This window comes from Bison bison, unplaced genomic scaffold, assembly GCF_000754665.1.
Source record: "Bison bison bison isolate TAMUID 2011002044 unplaced genomic scaffold, Bison_UMD1.0 scf7180017864146, whole genome shotgun sequence".
In the NCBI taxonomy this organism is placed as follows: domain Eukaryota; kingdom Metazoa; phylum Chordata; class Mammalia; order Artiodactyla; family Bovidae; genus Bison; species Bison bison.
Genome location: NW_011494718.1, coordinates 3,786,041 through 3,803,194, shown reverse-complemented (window position 1 = coordinate 3,803,194; position 17,154 = coordinate 3,786,041). Strand labels below are relative to the sequence as shown.

Here is a 17,154-nt window from a genome sequence, read left to right as displayed (position 1 = left end):
GCATCAGCAGGTGCACAACTGCGCCTTGCTCAGCCCGGGGTACATCCCGTGCTCGTTTTTAGCACAGGGAGGGGCCGTGCACTGACTGCGTGCCCTGAGTTCCTGGCACAAGCCAGGGCCACAGGGAGCCCAGCTCTGGCACAGAGAGTCGGTAAATCATCCCCGTGGGGGCTGGGTGTGTTTTTTTCATCCGATCCGCATGGTGACATTGTAAGCTCTTCCTCGGGTAACAGACGAGACCCTGTCCCGTGCCATAGAATTGACGGGCCATGGAGGGCGGGGGGCTTGGCCTGACTCATCTGACCCCTGGGCCACCCTCACCACCTCCCTCTGTGGAAGGAAGGACAAGGGTTTCCCACCCCCTGCCTGCTCCAGGCCAGCCCCCAGGCCTGCGTCACCTCCGCTGTCACAGGGAACCGAGGCACCAGTGTGAGTGTCAGCGTGGTGACACCATCAGCAGCAGCTGAGCTGGTGAAGGGGACCGGCGTGGCCGCCAGCTCACCCGGGTTCATGTGTTTCCTGCCCTTCACCACAAAGCTTTTTATCTGGCACATTTTGTTCGTCTTGCCTCAAACTCCTGTTTAAAACTTGTACAGGGAGATGGTGTACTTTGGCCACCTCATGCGAAGAGTTGACTCATTGGAAAAGACTCTGATGCTGGGAGGGATTGGGGGCAGGAGGAGAAGGGGACGACAGAGAATGAGATGGCGGGATGGCATAAGTGGCTCGATGGACGTGAGTCTGAGTGAACTCCGGGAGTTGGTGATGGACAGGGAGGCCTGGCGTGCTGCGATTCATAGGGTGGCAAAGAGTCGGATATGACTGAGCTACTGAACTGAACTGACTGAACTGAGAGGGAGATGGTGGTGGTTTAATTGCTAAGTCATGTCCATTTCCTGGCGACCCCGCCAGGCTCCTCTGTCCATGGCATTTCCCAGGCAAGACTGTAGTGGGTTGCCATTCCCTTCTCCAGGGGATCTTCCTGACCCAGGGGTCGAACCTGGGTCTCCTGCACTGCAGGTGGATTCTTTACCAACTGAGCTCCCAGGGAAGAGGGAGATGGTAGACCCAGAATGAAAGCATGTTCCCTGCCTGGGCCCCGAGATGGGGCTGGACAAGGAACCGTGGGCCGTGCAGGAGCCGTGCCGGAGCCGTGCCCTCTGTGGGTGCTGGTGCCCTTCCGCCAGCTCAGCATCAGGGACTTGGGGCTGGAGGTGGTGCTGCTGTCTGTAGCAGCAAGCTGCCTTGCCCCTCCTGATGTTTTTATCACCTCATTCTTACCTTGTTTGTTCACTCTGCTCCTGGGAGAGGAGGAAGCCCTGGGGTCTTCTGTTGGGTGGGTCTGCTATTTGGTGGGAAACCCTGCCGTTTCACGGCCATGTGAGTGGACTTAGCCGGGATGAAGGAGGCCTGCTCTGTGGAATGCATGAGTCTTAAGGAGCAGGCTGTTTGTTGTTAGGGCAGAAACCAGGCACAGCCGGGTCATAATGAGAGTCCCTCGGCTCAGCCAAGAAAATGATGCCTAACAATGTTTGATAAATGCTTTTTGATGGTGATGAGAATACACAATAATTACAGGGTTTGTCCACCTCTCTTTTTTACCTCCCTCACTATGAAGGCACAGTAATCCCTCTTAATGAACATAAATCTCATTTTGAAATGGAATTAAGAACTGTATACATGGCGTTTAAATCAAATACTATCTTTAGTATCACTATTTTCTTAAACTCCATAAACATTTTTCACTCATTATATAAGAGAAGGCAATTAATCATTGTTCATTTACAGTTCAGCACATGTTTAATAGAAATATCTACCAAGTGTACTTAGCATGACCTGTTCTTGTGCTTCAGACAGGAAGCCGTGCTGTGATTCTCAGAAGTCTTGCCCATGCTACATATGTGGTCTTATAAAAGACACAGACAGCCCCACTCTGCCCCTGCCCATATATGGTAAATCGTTAGACTCTACTTCAGGAGGGATCAGAATTCATCCTGTGGCTTTTTCAGTTCAGAAACTAGGCACTAGTTTGGGTTTAAGTAATGCAGAAGTTCCATCTCTCCTTAAACTTAGTAAGGCTGAAAATGTAAAATTCACTTTGAGGCCCTAAAGGTAGGGGAAATAATGCAATTCTATAAATGGCTGTTTTTTTGCCCATCAGAAAGAAAATGTAGTCTTAAGGCCCAGACTTAATACTGGGGAGTCTGGGGTGTGCATTTGCACTGTTACATTTTTGTATTTCAGAAAAAATTGATGCAGATGTTTCAGTTTGGGGATCTTCACAAATACTCCCTCCTCCCTGTTTTTGAACGGTTAATTCCTGTTTTTCAAGAGGTTTAAAAATTAGGTTATTATTATGGACATGGAGGAGCCTGGTAGGCTGCAGTCCATGGGGTCACGAAGAGTCGTACACAACTGAGCGACTTCACTTTCACTTTTCACTTTCATGCACTAGAGAAGGAAATGGCAGCCCACTCCAGTGTTCTTGCCTGGAGAATCCCAGGGACAGTGGAGCCTGGTGGGCTGCCGTCTACGGGGTCGCACAGAGTCAGACATGACTGACATGACTTAGCAGAGTGACTATATATATGGAGTCTCTTCTTTCTTTTTCCAGACAAGGGTCTCCCCTCCAGCTTATGATTTACTGAACATTTTCATCCTGGGCCTGACCCTCTTCCTGGCTCCCTTAGTAGCCCCCCGAGGACTCACTCCAGTGGTTTCATCCTGGGCCTGACCCTCTTCCTGGCTCCCTTAGTAGCCCCCCGAGGACTCACTCCAGTGGTTTCATCCTGGGCCTGACCCTCTTCCTGGCTCCCTTAGTAGCCCCCCGAGGACTCACTCCAGTGGTTTCATCCTGGGCCTGACCCTCTTCCTGGCTCCCTTAGTAGCCCCCCGAGGACTCACTCCAGTGGTTTCATCCTGGGCCTGACCCTCTTCCTGGCTCCCTTAGTAGCCCCCCGAGGACTCACTCCAGTGGTTTCATCCTGGGCCTGACCCTCTTCCTGGCTCCCTTAGTAGCCCCCCGAGGACTCACTCCAGTGGTTTCATCCTGGGCCTGACCCTCTTCCTGGCTCCCTTAGTAGCCCCCCGAGGACTCACTCCAGTGGTTTCATCCTGGGCCTGACCCTCTTCCTGGCTCCCTTAGTAGCCCCCCGAGGACTCACTCCAGTGGCTTCAGCTCTGCAGCGTGTGTGGGGCTGTCTATACCCACATGAGTGACACAGCTCTCCTCTCCCTAACTTGCTTGTTTGGGTTTCTTTGAAACAACAAACTAGTCAATGACTTTCTTTTGTCTTTCCTTAGGTCTACATGTTTATTAATTTGAATTTAGCTCTGAAATCCTTATTTTCTGGAAGGAATTCTAAGGTGGGATTTAAAATAATGCTGTATTTCAATCATTGGTCCTTTTTCCTTGACCCCCCCCTTTTCCATTTGTCTTTCAGATAAAGAAACTAAAGACGTTCAGTGGAGACGTGGCCAAGCTGTCCCTGGCAGACTCCTTCCTGCACTGCTTAATCCAGGTGCCAAAGTAAGGACCACCCATCTCTGCTCTTGGCAGCGCACGGTTCTAGGTCAACAGCCTCACACGCTACAGCTCTGCTTTTTGTTTTTCAGCTATTCCCTGCGGATTGAAGCCATGGTGCTAAAGAAGGAATTTTTGCCTTCTTGTTCTTCTCTATACACAGATATGACGATTCTAAGGAAGGCTACAAAAGGTGAGTAAATACATGATGCTTTGTGTAATTTGTTTTTATTAATTTTGGTAGCAGCCTATTTTTTAAAAACTGTTCAGATGAAAAGTTGTAGATATGGGAAGTTCCATTTCTGATACACTTTCAAAAGGGAAATGACGTGTTACCAAGGATGGTATTTAAGGTTTAGCTCCATTTACTCCCCCCGTTAATTAATTTAATTAATTGACTGGTCAATCAATTAATTAGCATATTATCCTCCAATAAAAGAAAGTTATTTCATCTCAGAAAGGGAACGTATTAGTTGCTCTGTCGTCTCCGCCTCTTTTGCGACTCCATGGACTGTAGTCCACCAGGCTCCTCTGTCCATGGGATTCTCCAGGCAAAAATATTGGAGTGGGTGGCCATTCCCTTCTCCAGGGGATCTTCTGGGCCCAGGGATTGAACCCAGGTCTCCTGCACTGCAGGCAAATTCTTTACCATCTGAGCCACCAGGGAAGCCTGTCTTTCAAGTTTAGGAGTAAGCCCGTTCCTTGCAGCGCGCTCTTGTTCCCCACCTAGATTAGCTTTCTGAACGTGTGTGTGTGTGTGTGTGTGGTATGTTTCGTGGGTGGCGTGTGGGTGGTGTGTGTGCTGTATGTTGTGTGTGGTGTGTTTAGTGTGTGTGGTGTGTGTGTAGAGTATGTGTGTGCTGCGTGTTCTCTGTGTGGTGTGTGTGTATCCTGTGTATACTGTGCATGCATTGTGTGTGTCATATGTGTGTATGGTGGCACGTGCTCACAGCCTGGGCCCCGCCCGCTCGTGCCCCCCACGCTCTGGCCTCTGTTGGTGGCTCTGACCCTGCGCCCTGCTCTCCGGGAAGCTGGCCTCCTTCCCTCCTGACCCCTCCCCAGCGGCGTCCCCCGCACCCCCAGGTGCCCCCCAGACGCTCACGTCTGAGAGGAGCGAGCCGGCCATTTCCGGTCCTTTGAACAGCGTGCTGACTTTCGCTGGCCGCCGTGGAGAGCCTCCTCGGGCCGCTCTGATGTCTCACTCCGCAGAGTTGGGAGCTTGCTTTCCTGCACGCAGGCCAGTGAGAGCGCTGGCCATAGCAGCCTCCTTGCATCTCTGAGGCAGCGTCTCTGGCGCTCCCTGGACTCCTGTTTTCCTTTGTCACCTGGGGTCCCTGACCTCATTTCCTCCTGGTCCCCTTCTGGATCTCTAGTTACTGTGGTACACTGCTTATTCCTATTTGTTTTCCCTGCTTAGTGACTCTGGCTTGTGTTGACATTAAGTCGAAGTTTCTTCAGCTCATTATATTTTCTTCATTTAGAGAAGAGACTAAAAATTAAGGGCATTTTCTTCTTTCAATAGGGAGCCCTTTTAAAATTTCTTCCTGTACTAAGGCTAAAGCAGCAGCTTTGAAAGGATTGTTTCCTCTGTTCAAATAGAGATGGAAGAATGTGTTTTCATATTAAGCGATGCAAATTTGTGGGCACCGTGGAAATGTTTTTTATCTGGTTACCCTTTAAAACCTGGCCTTCTTAGATAACACAGTATAGGCAGTGATCCAAGTGTAACTTGTTGAAAGTGATACCAGACATAATGGAGAATGTTACCAATATCATAGGTGACATTTTATTACCTATATGTACTGTAATTTTAGTAATTAAATTATCTCTTTATCTTTTTAAATACATTAACAAATTTTAATATTGTTTGTCTTGGTGGATAATACAAAAGATTGATGTTTAAAGAACTAGCTTACCAGTATGACAATGATTGAGTTCCTTTTGAAACCTTAAGCCAATCCAAATAAAATGTTTAGTTTTGAATAAAATGGAAAGATTCTCTGGGTACCTGCCTGTAAGAGTTGGAGCTTTGCAAGTTATTTACATATCATGCCAGCCTGTTTATTTTGTATCTCCTCACAGCTCATCAGCTAAGCAAAATGCTGCTTACTATCCATTTTCATAGTCCATAAACACAATCTCAAAGAATATAAAGGAAAAAATAAATAACTGTTGAGTAGATTATTCCTATAGCACAGTATGCTGCTTTTCCTAAGATTTTTGTATTTTCCACTTCTTGAAAATTTTCGTCATTGAAGTATATGGGACACACCCTTACGGCAGAAAGTGAAGAGGAACTAAAAATCCTCTTGATGAAAGTGAAAGTGGAGAGTGAAAAAGTTGGCTTAAAGCTCAACATTCAGAAAACAAAGATCATGGCATCCAGTCCCATCACTTCATGGGAAATAGATGGGGAAACAGTGGAAATAGTGTCAGACTATTTTTGGGGGCTCCAAAATCACTGCAGATGGTGACTGCAGCCATGAAATTAAAAGATGCTTACTCCTTGGAAGGAAAGTTATGACCAACCTAGATAGCATATTCAAAAGCAGAGACATTACTTTGCCAACAAAGGTCCATCTAGTCAAGGCTATGGTTTTTCCTGTGGTCATGTATGGATGTGAGAGTTGGACTGTGAAGAAGGCTGAGCACCGAAGAATTGATGCTTTTGAACTGTGGTGTTGGAGAAGACTCTTGAGAGTCCCTTGGACTGCAAGGAGATCCAACCAGTCCATTCTGAAGGAGATCAGCCCTGGGATTTCTTTGGAAGGAATGATGCTAAAGCTGAAACTCCAGTACTTTGGCTACCTCATGTGAAGAGTTGACTCATTGGAAAAGACTCTGATGCTGGGAGGGATTAGGGGCGGGAGGAGAAGGGGATGACAGAGGATGAGAAGGCTGGATGACTCAATGGACGTGAGTCTGAGTGAACTCCGGGAGTTGGTGATGGACAGAGAGGCCTGGCATGCTGCGATTCATGGGGTCGCAAAGAGTCGGACATGACTGAGCAACTGAACTGAAGTGTCATACATATTTGATTCCCAGTTTAACACTGGGATGGGCACCGCCAGTAGCTGGTGGCACATTAGATATACCAGGCAATGCGCTGCTTTGTTAGTTTCAGTCTTTTGTACAGTTTAAGGTCAGAGTTTGCTTCAGATACACTTAAACTTGGGTGTGGTAGCTGTCTGACGTGAGTTTGAGCTGCAGGCTTCTCTAAGGTACCGTGGTGTGTTCTTTCTGACAGAGCTGATGTCATGTGAGGAATTACATTCCATATTACACTTGGTGCTACAAGCAGGGAATATCATGAATGCAGTAAGTAAAGTTCAAAAAAATTTTTTTAATGTTGCATTTCCAACTTTATTTGTCTGTCTAAAAGTGTGTATATATTTTTTTTTCTTTTGATTTGTCTTCTTTAGGGAGGGTATGCTGGCAATGCAGTAGGATTTAAACTGTCTTCTTTGCTCAAATTGGCAGACACAAAAGCAAACAAACCTGGGATGAATCTCCTGCACTTTGTTGCACAGGTATGTGGAAATGGTTGACAGAGTGTTCGTGCACCCCCGCTGGAGGCAGTGAAGTTTTTCAGAGGGGTGAGGTGGCATCAAACCATCAGAAAAGGGCCTGGTGGATGCCCAGAAGGCTCTGTGTGCAGATGCCTGAGTTGAGCTGCACCTGGAGTTACAGGGCTGGAGGGAGGTGGGGGGTCAGGACTGGGCTCAGAGGTTGGTGAAGTCAGGTGATGAAGGATTCAAACCCACAGCTGGGGAATTTGGATTTCACGCATTAGCACTGGTGAGCCAGCAGTGGTTTGTACACATCATCACGGCATGACCAGGGATGTTTTTTTTTCTAGGAAAATGAGGCAGTGTGGGGAATGGGTTGGAGTGGAGAGAGAAGAGAAATGGGGGTGCCTCTTGGTGGAAGCTGGCGTTCATCGTTTGGGATCGTTGAGAATCCGAGTAATGGCCATGGGATAGACAGCAGAGGCCTGGGTGTTGAAACATTTCTTTCTAGTGTTGAGTTGACTGGAGTTGTGTGTAAAGAGTGAGGGGTCAGAGCAATGAGAGGATGGATCACTTCGTTTTCTTTGTGAACTGGGGGTGAGGGAGCCTTGCCATCCACACAGAGTTTGGGGTCTGAACCCTGTCCACCACTTGGACACATGGACTGGGTCTGTGTGACCCCCAGATAACTAGTTACAAAGCCAAAGATCAGCCAAGGACAGTTCCCTCTTTGTTGTTAAATTATCTCAAATAACGAATTGTGAGGGCTTGTTTCTCCTGCTGAATCTCTTTGTTGTTTTGACAGCAGTCATGTAGACATAGCTTTACCTGGGAGGAAGGCTGTGTTTCAGGCTTAAGTGTGAGCTTCTGATCAGGACAGAAGGGAGATTTTTGACCTGTCTTTTATTAGCTGTACTTCCTCAGACAAGTTATGTAAGCCTTAAGTTCCTCAATTTCTTCATCTAATAATGGGGGGCGGGGAGTGATAACCTCCAAACTAGGTAATTGAGAAGGCGGAGGAAGATAATTCCAGAGTGTGATTATTAACTCAGTGTTCTGAATACAGTAAGCTCTCCATAAATAATACACCCTATTATTACTATATTCTTCAGAAGACAGAGGGCATGTTGCACTTGGTACTAACTGAAGAGTCCATTTTCAGGACATTAAGACCAGAAAATGTGTTCCTCAGCCCTGTTAGATCCCCGTATCCAGGTGCTCTGTATGGCTTGGTCCCTGCCCCTTGTGGGGAGGTTGCCTGAGTTGCAAATTTCCCCCTTCGTACTTGCCTTCCTTGTACCTTCTGAACAGGGGAAGGGTCCAGACTCCTCCGTGGCCTGTGCGCTGTCTGATGAGGCTCAGTCTGCAGACTGGTCTAACAGCTGCTGGTGGCTGGGTCACACGGAGGCGTCCTTAGAGGTGTGGTGGTTTTCAGCAGGATAGATCAGATTCTTTTAGGAGCGGTGGGCCCTGCGAAGCCGCCTCCTCCTTCCACTGAGTTTTCACACACATGTGTTGTGTTTCATGTCAGGATCAGTTGCTCCGGGAAGTTAAATGTTTCTTGAGAGTAGATTTCTGCCCAGTCTTACTGAGAATGTCAGACTGAGTTTGTGTCTCTGGGAATTACTTTGACTGTATCAAGCCTTAAAGGGAGACAGTGATGTTAGGGTTCCTTTAAGCCCTGAGAAAAATTTCTCCATGTAGTAGATAAAATTCCAGTTTTGTCCCCATAGAGTAAGAGAAAATTCTGTTTTTGTTCCAGGAAGCCCAAAAGAAAGATGCTGTGCTTCTAAATTTTTCTGAAAAATTGCTTCATGTTCAGGAGGCTGCCAGGTAAGCAAGAAAGAGTATGGTGAGACAAACGTGGTTGGTTGTTTTTTTCTTAACCACCTTATTATAAAAACTGATATTTTACAACTTCTGGATTCAGGTTTGAACTTTCAAAAGTTTTGTCTAATTGAACTTCAGACCTTCCTTTCATTTGGTTACAGAGGTGTGTTTGCACCTTTGGAATTATGGGGGTTTTCAAAAATTAATCTTTATTTTTAATCTAAAAAAAACCCTATTGCAGTTTATTCTAATGAATATCATCAGTGTAAAAATGTATGTATATGGATTAAGAACTTCAAATACCTCCACACCCAAAAGACAGGGCTCAAAGAACACAGCACTTGGAGTTGGTATACATCAGTCAAGCTCTCGGGGCCCTACCTCACTGATTCCTTTAGAATCTAACATGGTACGTTTACTTTCTATTGCATTAAAAGAAGTTGGAACCATATCAAGGGCTGGGAAAGGATTGTGTTTTAAATTAGTCACTCAACTTTACAGAGAAAGTATCTAACAAACATAAAGCTCTACTTACATCACTGTTCTTTGCTTCTGAGCCTCACATAGATGTGTATTTTAACGTAGCTATAATCTGTGTATCCATTCTGAGCCCTGTGCTTTTGAATTTATAATACATACCCATGCGTGTAAATGTTAAATGGTGGTAATGTCCCATAGCCAGCTTTTTAAGGTAAAAGGTCCTGATTTGTAGCTACTGCTGATTTCCGTGGTGTAAATACTGCCGCCATGGCTGACCTCAGGTTGCCAAGTGGCACTGTCGATTACAGAGCTGGGTAAAGATACCCATAGCCACAGCCATGTCCCGTGAGCAGGCAGCAGCAGTCACCTCACGTATCAGCCCAGTGCCTGTCATCTGCTTGTTATCTGAGGGACTCTATCCAGCTGGGACAGCTGTGAACCAGATGCATAAACACGCCAACCGCAGCTTTTCAAGCCCCGCCTACCACTGGCCCGCATCTCAGGGTTACAGCCTGAGAACATCGAACCGTGGACGACGTCTTTCCCAAAGTGAGAGCATCGGCCCTAAGCGTGAACAGTTGATATAGTTCATATTTACAGATCACCAGAGTATTCCTCCCACAGAATGGGCATCTGCTAAGATGTAAACTGTTTTCACTTTTGAATTACTAAAAGAAATTTGCGTGAAAATATTTTTTTCCTCCTTCCAACACAGAAATGTTTCTAAGAGATACACACAGAAATAACGGTCCCACTTCTGATCAGAGTTAGATGGGGAAGGTTAGCTAGGAAAAACTTACTAAGGTTGTCTTAGGAAAAACTTACTAAGGTTTATTTGAACTGGAAAGTGAAGTACGAATAGGACATAGGTCGGTGCCAGTGAAGGTGGAAAACTACTGTGTAAAGAAAAGTTAGAATTGACCTGGAAGCTTGGAAGCATCTTGATCTATGAATGTGCTAACTGAATTCCTCCTGGACTTAGGTTTCACCTGTTCACTTTACCTGGTGACATGAACATCATTCATGCTCTGTTGATCTCAGTGTGACACTTATAACAAAAGCCTTGCCAGCAATCCCACCGTTTCTCTGCAGAACTCTTAGCTGTGTGCCCATTCTCTCCAAGCCCCAGAGGACTGACCCTGGTTGCTTGCGGCAGGCAACATGCAGTCTGTGCGGTGTCTCTGCATCCCCGGTAACGTCCTGGTTATCAGCATGTGCTGCCACCTTGCTTTTAGGGTTAGGGCTTTTGTATTTGCATTTTTGTGGCCAGAGGAAAGTATAAGTATGTGAGTCCTGCTGGACGCTAATGCTGATGGCATAAAGCTGTTGAGACTTAGTTTATGAAAAGCTTCGCAAGTGGTTATCTCTCCAGCAAGAACAAAATTACAGCCCGCTCTCTTTGAACCACTATGTGTCTTTAGGAAGGAATTGCCTCTTAGAAAACACAGGAGGGGACTAGAAATATAGAGGGTGGTAAAGGTGATTGCAGCAGCCCTCCCCTCTATTTCCAGGGTCTCGTCTGATGTCCCTGGGGTGGCCGCCCCCTCAACCCCAGTGCCAGCTGCCCACTCTCTCCTTTTTTCTTTCAGATTATCTTTGGATAACACGGAGGCAGAGCTGCATTCGCTCTTTGTCAGGACGAAGTCTCTCAAGGAGAACATCCAGCGGGATCGAGAGCTGTGTCAGCAGATGGAAGATTTCCTTCAAGTGAGTGATTTGAGTCAGTCCCTCTGATCTCCTCCTCAGTGGCCCTGTGAGGCCACTTATGTTTGCAGGGCTGTATTTGTGGAAGCAGCAGGTTCCCATTCATGTTTTCCCCACTAAGCCAGTCAAAGGAACTTGATACTTTAGTGCCCAGTATTTATGGGGGCGTCCCCGGTAGCTCAGCAGTAAAGCATCCGCCTGCAATACAGGAGACACAGGAGACCCAGGTTCGATCCCTGGGTCAGGAAGATCCCCTGGAGAAGGAAATGGCAACCCACTCCAGTATTCTTGTCTGGAAAATTCCATAGACAGAAGAGCCTGGCGGGCTACAGTCCATGGAGTCACAAAGAGTTGGACACTACTGAGCAGCTGAGCATGCATTCTTTGCTGGATTGGTTTTTTGGCAGAGGATATGCAGTATGTCTGACCCTGAGCCCTTGGTTAGCGATGGGGTCTCTGTTTATTTCTGCTCCGTCTGCAGGACAGCACCCACTCCCACATGGACTGGGATCACTTATGCTTACGCTTGGCAGCTGCTGCCTGGTGACTCGGGTTTTGGTTCGAAAGCTCAGTTCTGGAGTTCCTGCCTTCCAGTTAAACTTCTGGATGCCAGAATGAGGTTCTCGTTAAAGACACCTGAGCACTTGGGCTGTTGTTCCTTCAGTTGTTTCTGTGGAAGAAACAAGCTCCGTTTTGGCATGTTTTATAGGGAGGCAGGAGAGCACACTGGAGCCAGAGCCTCCTACCACCCCAGATCCACCGGCCCACAGGGTGTGGTGGGAGCTGCCCTGAGTAACGTCAACAGAACCCAGCAGAGTGGACCTGTTTGTGACAGCTCATCATGACTCACTAATCACATAGTCTGACATACTTCTTTTATCTTCCTTATTTAAAAAAAAAAAAAGAAGTGGCACCTCTTCATGCTTTCAGTCTTCAGGAAATGGTGTGCTACTCAATTTGCCTTCGCCAAACAGGTCTGAAACCTCGGCGTCAAGGCTTTGAGGCTTGTGAGCCGGGATATGTGAGGCAGGGCTGCCCTGGGAGATGGGAAAGGGACTGTGTGCTTGAATATCAGACCAAGGTCAGCCTCAGCCTCCCCTGGTTTCCTTGCAATGAAGCCACATCAGATGCTGTGAGCTGCAGCTCCCATCAGGGAACACCTGATTTTGTTTGGCTCTGCTGGGAGTTCATTTTTATTATTAAACACATATTCTGTATTTTCTTTCAACCATCACTGAACTTTAATTTTCCCTGAAAAGTGCACAAATTTTCTTCTCTGAGACAACTAAGTAGACATCACCACAGAATCACATGAACAGGAGCTAGGAAAGCACTCAGCAATAAATAAGCCTGTTCAGACAAATGGAGCAACCCAGGAATGTGAGGAGAAGGCCTGTCACACATTCAGAGGCGCATTCTGGAGGCCTGTTTCTCAGTTCTTATATGAGATGTTAATTTCTCCTGTTAAATGGCAGTACAGGAAAGCTTACAATGCAAAGTCGCACACCCAGACGGCTGCTGAGAGGCAGCCTTGTTTTCACTCTAAACTCATCTTCCTGGTACTCATTTTTATCTGTGTAAGTGAAATATTCCATACAGCTACTTATTTTTCTCAAGTCTACTTTCTTTTTAAATAGGGGAAATACAATTTTTAATGTAGGTTAGGGTCAGGCCATAGAAGGCCCTGAATGCCAGTCTGAAAACTTTGCTCTCTAAGCCAGGTGGGGACAATTGAAGGGTTTTAAAAAAAATTATTTATGTATTTATTATTTTGGCTGTGCTGAGTCTTCATTGCTGCTCTGGCTTTTTCTCCAGTTGTGGTGTGTGGGCTTTTCACAGCAGCGGCTTCTCTTGTTGCAGAGCACAGCTCTAGGGTGGGCAGGCTGCAGTACTTACGGCTCCCAGGCTCTGGAGCTCAGGCTGGACAGTTGTGGCGGACAGGCTTGGTTGCTCCATGGCATATGGGATCTTCCTGAATCAGGGATTTAACCCGTGTCTCCTGCATTGGCAGGCAGACTCTTTACTACTGAGCCACCAGGGAAGCCCCAGTGAAGGTTTCTGAGTAGAAAAATGATCTACTATTTGCAGATCTGTTTCACATTTTGACCCTTTGGGTGAGAAGTATCAAGTGTACTGGGGTGGACTTGATACTCCATAGCAGACAAGTTTGAGTTGAAAACTTGAATTGGCTGCCACCACTACCAATCTGTCATTCACGCTTTGCCAGCGTTGCTTTGAACTTTTTCATCTGTGGCACCAACCATGAGGGAAGAGTTCAGAAACTAGCTCTAGGCCAGTGACTCCAAGCATGGTGGCTTTTCAGGCTCTGTTCAGAATGTGTCACTCTCCAAGTCCCAGGGGGCTTGCAAGCGTCCAGGTGCTCTGCTGTCCCCACGGGATCTGACGATGAGATATTCCAGGTAGAGTCAGTGCCCATGAAGGTTCCTGTCAAAGTCCTATTTTTCTGCAGTTGAGCTGTTCTTGGCTAGGATCCATCTTTCCCCCTGTGCAAGAAGGACAGGCAGAGATTTATCCTTCCATTAATACCCTTCCCTCCACGAAGAAAAACACAGCGAACGCACACACTGCCTCAGGCTACTGACTCAGATGGTTCCTTTCCCTGGCGTTTGGTTTCCTAAATAGTTTTGGTTTCCTACTGCCTCTCGAAGGCATTTTGTATGAGAAAAGGGCTTTGAAAGGGGGTGGTGCGTGGAATGGATAGGAAGGAGCGCGTCTTCTTAAACTTTCTCTTTCTCTTGAGATTCTCTTTTGTGTTCTGGACGCGAGCCCTGTGGCCAGGGGGCAGCCCACAGCGTCAGCGTTGCCCAGGCCTGGCCCCCTACACAGGAAGAAGTGTCTCAAATATCAGTTTGGCCAAAAAGTTTGTTCAGGGGGAAAAACTTATAGAAAAAACCTGAACAAACTTTTTGGCCAACCCAATTAAAGTGTGATTTCATAAAGGAATATACCCCATGCACGCCTTCTTCATAAAATCCTTGTTTCCCAGTAAAGAAAGAAAGCACGTGAGGCTTCCATGTAAACCTAACAGTGCTCATTTGGGATTAAGTTTAAACCCTTCCCAACTGTGAATAAGACAACTGGTCAACACAAGAGACCTCTGGGACCCTGACGCGGATCCATGACCAGTGTGTGACTCAGTCGTGAGGGCAGGAAGAACAGAGGCAGACGGGGTTTCCCTTAATGACACCGACTATGCCGGTGCCACATGTCCAGTGACATTACAGGGGGACATTGGGTTGGCGACAACCTCCAGGTTAAAGCTCCTCAGCCTCCTCTGGCTCCCCTGACACAGGGGTCCACCTTGCTCCCCAGAGTTTTGTTTGGGGTGACTTACTCCCTTGTCGGCTCTGGGGGTCCTGCCGTGAGATCTGAGACTGAGCCCCGGACCCCTGGCAGCCGTCGAGCGCTCACGTCCACGGCTGCTGTCTGTCCCTCCCCCGCAGTTTGCCCTGGAAAAGCTGGCGGAGCTGGAGCAATGGAAGCGCGAGCTCCAGGACGAGGCCCACACCCTCATCGACTTCTTCTGTGAAGACAAGGACACCGTGAAGCTGGATGAGTGCCTGCAGATATTCAGAGACTTCTGCATCAGATTCAACAAAGCGGTGAAGGTACAGCTCGTGGCATCTCCGTGTTTTCTGAGCTGTCTGGATTTCTGCCTCTCCTCTTCCCAGCCTGGCCCCTGCCTGTGGCGGAAAGGTGCCTCAGTGGCTTCACAGCATCGGGAAGTCTGGCCCCTGTGGCGCTGCCTGGCTGTCCCTCAGGATTCCGGGGAGGCTCTGCCCTCTCAGCCCTGAGCCCTCCCCTGTTGCCAAGTCTAACGTGTGCTTCTCATTCCAGTGCTTGCACTGATGCTCTAAAAGCATTTTGTTCATCAGGTTTGTTTAGGATGGCAGTCACGCTATTAAAGCATCTCTTTGAAGATCCTTCTCTCTTCCCAGGAGACACTTTCCTCCTTCAGGGGGTCCTTTGTTGCAGTGGGGTGATCGGAAGGCCCCTTTGCCCCTCTTTTGATCTCTGTAGCCATTGCCAGGGGTCAGCATCTGGGCAACTGGGCTGTCCTTGGCCAGAGCAGGCTTCAGAATGCCCAGAGACTAAAGGGGCAGGCTGCTGTCTGCACACAACCGCCGCGTTCTTGCCCGTCAGTCTCCAGGTCGTAATCTCTGAGTTCATGCAGAATCCAGAAAACTCTTTGGGTTTCTTGACTTTGCACATAGAACTTTCATCTGCCAACTAAAAACAGAAAAACAGCCCATCATTTTAGGTGTTGATAAGGAACCAAATACTCCTGTGCACCTCTTTCCCTCAGTTTTAAGTGCACATTTGCCCATGGCTGAATTTCTCTGAGGGGCTGCTCAGTGTCTCTGCAGCCCTAAATGAGTAGCTCAGAGTGACTGGAGTTCTCAAGCCGCCTTTCTCTGTCCACTGAAAAGGAGGCTGAGCCTGTGGCCACGTTTCCTCTCCTCTGTCCAAGCAGTGAGGTCAGCAGGGGAGGTGCTGGTGGGATGGTACTGGCCAAACTGGCCCTGAGGCCCTCATTCCCAGTCGGGATTCTCCACGCTTGTGAGGCCACCTCTGTGATGCTCTCAGCCCAGCTGTCTTGAGAGCCAGGAGCTGGCCCTGTGCCCTCCACAGGCAGCCTGGAAAGAAGACCCGGGGACCTTGGGGAGGCTGAGGCTGCAGGAGGGGCCCAGAGTCCCCAGTGGTTGGAGCCAGAGGCTCACAGAAACTTGGAAGGGAAAGTACATCACTTGGAAGGGAAAGTCCACTGTTTGCAGAAATTGATTTTCAAGTAAAAAGCACTGATAACAGATTTGGGTTGTGGGCCCCTCACATTTATGTGGGTATCCCAAGTTCCTCCCATCTAGCCACCGCCCCTGGAGAAGGCGATGGCACCCCACTCCAGTACTCTCGCCTGGAAAACCCCATGGATGGAGGAGCCTGGTGGGCTGCAGTCCATGGCGTTGCTAAGAGTCAGACATGACTGAGCAACTTCACTTTCACTTTTCACTTTCATCCATTGGAGAAGGAAATGGCAACCCACTCCAGTGTTCTTGCCTGGAGAATCCCAGGGACAGGGGAGCCTGGTGGGCTGCCGTCTATGGGGTTGCACAGAGTCGGACACGACTGAAGCAACTTAGCAGCAGCAGCACATTTATGTGGCGCAAGTATAATGAAGGTGCAGGTAGTAACTTTGGTGTGTGCACGTGTTCTGTTTGGTTTTGTTGGGTGAGGGCTGGCTCCTTGGAGCAAGGTGAAAGGCAGAAAGGTTGATAAAGCAGATCCTCGTCTCTGATTGTGAGAAGTGTGTCGGGCACAAGGGCCAGAGCCTCTTTGACATTTCTGGTGTTTACCAGGGAGCATTCAGAGAACACAGGCATCTCTTAATATCCTGAGTCTGCATTTATGCATCCAAACCACGAAGTAGAACGTGTACACATGAGTGTGTGTGTAGACATATGTGTATATCTATGTATGTTGGCAACATTGATTCAGACTCCTTTTAATACCCACAGTATTTTTCTCTGTGTGCCTAAATAGCACTCCCGGAAGTCCCTTCTGTCTCGCCGTACTTGGAAACCAAGTTGCATTTCCTGGGAGTTGAGGTCACAGAGACGTGTGCAGTCACAGCCCCACACTGAGGGCACAGTGCCTCGACTGCAAGTTGGGCCCTGGGATCTGATGACCACCTTAGGCAGATGGTTGGGGTCAGGCCTAGTGTGTCCCCGTCATGCCCACGCAGCTTGAGGAGAATGGAGGCCTCCATCCTGGTACATGCATGTGCAAACACAGGCCGTCTCCCTCAGTGAGCGAAGCCCGTGACTCAGGGCTCTCCTCCAGCCAGTGTCTCTCAGTGGGGTGTTCGGATAGCTAGCTCTGGAACTGCACTAGGGTCCCCGTGGCTCATCCATCTTCCCGCCTCTCTACCCCACCTTCAGGACAACCACGACCGCCAGGTGCAGGAGCTGAGGCAGCGGCAGCGGCTCAAGGAGCTGGAGCAGAAGCGGCGATCCTGGACAGCGGGGGAGTTTGGATTCGGCCGGAGCAGCAGTGAGAACGACGTGGAGCTGCTGACCAAGAGGGGTGCGG

The 17,154-nt window shown here is 48.2% G+C and overlaps 1 protein-coding gene across 1 annotated transcript in view; it reads left to right on the top strand.

Moving 5' to 3' along the window:
* The window catches only part of FHDC1 (FH2 domain containing 1), a 50,138-nt gene that overhangs the window by 25,482 nt on the left and 7,502 nt on the right, over positions 1–17,154 (top strand). The window contains exons 6-13 of the mRNA XM_010840800.1: positions 3,444–3,529; positions 3,616–3,716; positions 6,771–6,841; positions 6,946–7,053; positions 8,795–8,865; positions 10,932–11,049; positions 14,511–14,675; positions 17,004–17,152. Of these exons, the coding sequence (XP_010839102.1) occupies positions 3,444–3,529; positions 3,616–3,716; positions 6,771–6,841; positions 6,946–7,053; positions 8,795–8,865; positions 10,932–11,049; positions 14,511–14,675; positions 17,004–17,152 (869 nt within the window). The remainder of the gene's footprint in view (positions 1–3,443; positions 3,530–3,615; positions 3,717–6,770; positions 6,842–6,945; positions 7,054–8,794; positions 8,866–10,931; positions 11,050–14,510; positions 14,676–17,003; positions 17,153–17,154) is intronic.